Source organism: Equus quagga, chromosome 15, assembly GCF_021613505.1.
Source record: "Equus quagga isolate Etosha38 chromosome 15, UCLA_HA_Equagga_1.0, whole genome shotgun sequence".
In the NCBI taxonomy this organism is placed as follows: Eukaryota; Metazoa; Chordata; class Mammalia; order Perissodactyla; family Equidae; genus Equus; species Equus quagga.
This window is the reverse complement of record NC_060281.1, coordinates 69443783-69448879: the sequence shown is the minus strand read 5'-3', so window position 1 is coordinate 69448879 and position 5097 is coordinate 69443783. Positions and strand designations below refer to the sequence as shown.

The 5097-nt window shown below is 59.9% G+C and overlaps 1 protein-coding gene across 1 annotated transcript in view; it reads left to right on the top strand.

Annotated features, from left to right (window-relative positions):
- The window catches only part of RFLNA (refilin A), a 17527-nt gene that overhangs the window by 463 nt on the left and 11967 nt on the right, over nucleotides 1–5097 (top strand). Inside the window, exon 2 of the mRNA XM_046641015.1 lies at nucleotides 1–403. Coding sequence (XP_046496971.1) covers nucleotides 197–403 — 207 coding nt within the window. The 5' untranslated portion in view covers nucleotides 1–196. The remainder of the gene's footprint in view (nucleotides 404–5097) is intronic.

The window sequence follows — 5097 nt, the reverse complement described above, 5'->3', positions numbered from 1 at the left end:
CGGGGCAGCGCGATCGCGCCGGCGGGGAGCCGGGGGCCGGGGCGCGGGGGGTGCCGGGCCTGCCGTGCCGCCTCTCGGCTCTGCCCGCAGGTCCCGGGCGCGCAGCCCTCGGCCCGCCGCCGCCTGCCCCGGGTCCCGGAGCGCGGTGGAGGAGCCCCGCGAGGAGCCGGGGGCCCGCGCCCCGCGCCCCCCAGACATGGTGGGCCACCTGCATCTGCAGGGCATGGAGGAGAGCCTCAAGGAGAAGAGCCGGGAGGGCCTGCTGGACAGCCCAGACTCCGGGTTGCCCCCCAGCCCCAGCCCCAGCCCGCCCTTCTACTCCCCGGCGCCTGGCATCCTCGACGCCCGCGCCGGGGGCGCCGGCGCCTCCTCGGAGCCCCCCGGACCCGGCGAGGCCAGAGCGGTAAGCGCGCGCCTTCGCGCATGCCGGGGACGGGCCCGCGGGGGGGAAGGGGCTGCGCGCGCCGCACCCCCAGACGCGGTTCCCAGGAAGCCAGGACCGGGTCCCCCCTCTCCCTCACCCAAGAAGGCGGTCCGGTGACAGCCACACTCCCAGGTGGGGACCAGGGCGCGTGGGCAGGGTGGCCTGACCCCGGGACCTGCAGACCTCTCCCTGGCGGTGGACCTCTCCACGGAGCCATTCGTCTGACTGTCAGCAATGAAAGGGCAGGGGGTGAAGGACCGTGTCCGAAACTCCCCAGGAAGTTGGCTCGTACCTGGGTGGGCTTGGAACCCCGGCCGCAGCAGTGCAGATGTCCGACCAGACCCAGGGCCCTGGGCCGCTCCTGACCGGGTCCCTGTTTACTGTTCGCGGAGCTGCCAACGTGAAAGCCTTTTTTTTTTTTTTTTAAACTAAATCCAGACAGGAGCCCTTCCTTCCCGGGATGTTGAGGGATGTTGACGTGGTGCCTGGGGAGGGCTGGAACCCCAGGTCAGGAGGCCCCAGAGTTCTGTCTCTCAGCAGACTTGGAGGGACCTCCAGGTGGCCTTGGGTGGGCACCCGGCTTGCCTGGGATGGGATGTCCCCGGCAGGCCTGAGCAAAGCAGGCGAGTCAGGCGCCTGCCCGACTTGAGGAAATAAGTTGAAATCGGGAGGTTGCTGGCAGTCCCAGAGGCAGTTCCCTGTTGTCGCCCGCTCTCTGCAGCGTCTTTATATCCTTTCTGCTGAGTGTATGTGCCAGCACGACTCCAGCCCAGCTCCGGTTTCCTGGGGCCCCGATGATGCCCGCCTGGTAGCTGGCAGGGCAGTGCATGCCTCCCCCCATTGAAAATCCTCCAGGCAGCGGGAAGGATGGTCCCCCTGCCCCAGGGCTAATGACATGAATTCCACTTGTGCCTTCCTTGCTCTGTAGTCCAGTGGGTCTCCAACCTGGCTGGGCTTTGGCATCTCTTGGGGGTCTTTAAAAAGTACCCATGCCCGCCTCGCACCCCCAGACATTCTCATCCAGTCGGTATAGGCTGCAGCCTGGGCATCAGCATTTTTAAAACTTCCCCAGTCATTCTAATGTGCAGGTGGAGTTTGGGAACCACTATCTGTGACCAAAATCACGCCGTGAACTTGAACTTTTTGGTCTCTTTTTGGGGCTGGGGATGGGAGGGGCGTTGGGGACTTCCGGGGGTTGACAGAGGTGACCAAGGCTGTTTGGAGTGAAATCGATCCTGCTGTCTGTACGGGCCAGCTCTCCTGCCTGAGCGTCTCAGACCCGGCACAGTCCCAGGGAGGGTGTTCGGGCTGCTTGTGTGGGAATGGATCATGCCTCACCCGACGGGGCCCAGAGCAAAGGGCTGGGAGCCAGCCTTCTCTCTGGTCTTCGGATGACCCAGAATCCTTCTGAAGGAGGGTTTTCTGGCTGTTTTCTCGGCCAGCCAGGCCAGCCAGGGGCAGGCATGCGAACAGCGTGCCTGGCTTCCTTGTCTTGGCTGCTCTAGTTGATTTTATTTTTCCCTTCCTTGCTAACTAGATGCCAGGTATGGAGCTGTGCTCTCCCTGCTCTTTTCATTTGGCTCGAAGGCAAAACCTGGGCCAGTTCTGCGCAGGGTAATAATGTCTGGCGTTCAGACAGCCCTCCCCGAGGCCGGGGACTGTCCCGACCTTTCCTGGCATCACCTCATTTGATTTTCCCCATATTCCCATGGAAGCCTGCGCTCTTATTGCCCCCATTTCCAGAGGGGGAAGCTGAGGCACAGAGATCAGCGACTTGCCCAAGGTCGCCAGCTGCTAGGTGGCCGTGCTGTGGACACTCCCTGGGGATCTGGCTGCAGGATCCCCACCCTTAACCTGATGCATCCCATGTTTCACTGTGTGCCTGGTTAACTACCTGTGAGGGGCTTCTTTTGTGGTTAAAAAACAAAATGCTTGTGAACCTATGGGGTTTTGAGATGCCGCTTTTAATAAAAAGAGAGAAAGTGGTTGCCACGGGCACCCTCTTCCCAGCCGTGGGGCCTGCTGCTGGCGCGCTGCCCACCGACCCGTTACTGCCGCAGGGGGGTGCCCCACCTGTGAACTCATAGGGAACATTGCCAGTCTCGTGTTTGACGACACCCTGCTCGCTAATGACGCATGAGCACACTTTCCAGGTACAGAGATAGGCAAAAGCTCGGCTGCTGATCTCGCCCATCTCAGGGGAAAGGGACAGAAACCTGTCGTGTGTCCTGGAGCCGATGGTTTCCAGTACCCGAGGACAGGCTGGTGGCAGGCCAGGCCGGGTTTCCTCTGGTGACCCCTCAGCCATGGGTCTCAGACCATGTGGGTCTGAGATTCAGCCTGCTCTGCACGGGGTGTGGTATCTTTGCTCCGACACCCAGTTCCCAGCACTGCCTTTGGGGTCAAAGTCGGTGGCACACGTGCTGCATGCTGTCCCCAAACCCAGCCACTGAGGTGCTCGCAGCTGGTCACCCTGCTCATTATGCTGGATGTGCATGTTCCGTTTGCTCATGCTTCACTGCATCACGAAGGTCCCATTTTTCTCCCACTTTGTTTCAATAAGCTGGGCTTACCTTCGGGACCATGCCCCATTGAGGCTGGGTGTCTGGCTGGCTGAGAGAGTGCCCCCAAGATGTACGAGGCATTGGGACCAGGCCGGGTGTGAAGGAAGCCCCACCCCAGCTTGACCACTGGTCTTTCTTGCTCACTCTTAGAAGCAAAGAGAGTAATGTTCCTGGTGATTCCCAAACCCAGTGAAGACCCAGGCGTCAGCCCTTCGTCGCCCCTGCACTTGCTGAGCGCCTCCTGTGTGCCGTGCGCTGATCTGGACTGTGGGTGACACAGCAGTGAACATGCCATTCAAGGCCCCGACCTCGTGGAACTGGCATTCTAGTGGGAGACGCAGAGTCACCAAGTGGAATAGGTGGCACAACACCAGGTGGGCTAAGTGCCCTTGAGACAACACGCTGGATGAGGGGAGAGCTACAGTTGACGGGGTGCGCAGGGAAGTGACATTTAATAGGGCCAGACAACACTGACGGAGTGGACTTTATGGTTGTAGGGCTGAAGTATGTGCCAGTCCAAGAGAACGGCAAGTGCAAAGATCCTGAGGCGGGAACAAGACGGGCGTGTTCGGGGAGCGGCAAGCAGGCAGCAGAGGCAGACGGGCACTTGGGGGCCAAGCGGAGGCCAGAGAGTAAGATGCCCTGTGGTCTTTTAAAAAGGCACTTGTGACCATTTTATTTCTATTTTATAAAAGGCATCATGAGCTCCCACATCCCCCAAATTAGAAACCCAAATCAGACTGGACTGAGAGAGACGCTGGTGAGGAGCGGGACCTGTGTGGGGCTTGTCTTTGTGCGGTGCCCCCTGCTCTCCTGCAGGACGCGGGGACAGCCAAGGCCACCTGCTGGGCCAGGAGGGGTTTGCCTGTCGGCGGCGTTCATCCCTCACATATTTGGGGCAGGCTGGGCGAGGAATACAGCGTGAAGAAGACAGATGCCGTCTGTGCTGCCTGTGGGCTCCCGGGCCTGGCCTGTCACCGCCAGGTGGAGGGGACAGCCGAGGTCCTTCCTCCCTCCTCCTGGTCCTGCCTGTCCAAGCTATGGGGCTTGGGGGCATCGTGCGGAGGGGGATCATGCGTCCAGGAAGGGTGAGTGGGGGGTGCGCCAGACGCCCATCCCCCCGAGTCATGGGCAGTTTGGGGAACTAGCCCTGTTCCATCTCACTGGCCTCGGGGAGACCACAGGTGGCATTTGGGGTCTCAAGTCGTGTTCTCTGGGTGCATGTTAGAGAGAACGGGGTAGGGGCGAGATGTGGACAGCTCACCTTCTGTGGCTGACGAAGGACTCAGCCCGCTGTGGAGTGGTTACAGGAGGTGGCGTCCGAGCTGGTGCCCCCTGAGACGTGGAGATGGGTTCTCCAGCAGCCGGCAGCCTGGGCTCCGTCGTACGTTGCTCCTGTCACCCCCATCCGATCTCCCGGGGTCTGTTTGTCCATTGAGTGTATTTCTGAGTGGCACACTTGAGGATTTCCCTAAGGACGAGGTGCTGGTCCCCAAAGCCGGGTTCTGAGGGAAGCCCGGTGACCAGGTCTTGGTGAGGGATGGGGAGCCAGTTATCTTTGCCCCATCCTTGAAAATTTCCCACGGCTTTCGGCTCTTTGAGGCCACCCATGGTCACAGCTGCCTCTTGGGATCTTGGCTGTCACCACCTCCCCCGTGGGACTCCTGGGTTTTCTCATTTCTCTGTTTCTGGTCTGTGATGGCAAAACCAAGGTTGAGGGAGGAGACGGAAGGGCATTAGGGACTTTGGGAGTTAGTGCCCGGGATTGGGAAGGATGGATGGACGAAAGGATGGATGGACAAAAGGATGGATGGATGGACAGAAGGATGGATGGATGGACAGATGGATGGATAGATGGACAGATGGATGAATGCATGGACAGAAGGATGGGTGGGTGGACAGATGGATGGATGGATGGACAAAAGGATGGATGGATGGACAAATGTATGGATGGATGGACAGAAGGATGGATGGATGGACAGAAGGATGGATGGATGGACAGATGGATGGATGGATGGACAGATGGATGGATAGATGGACAGAAGGATGGATGGATGGACAAATGGATGGATGGATGGATGGATGGATGGACAAAAGGATGGATGGATG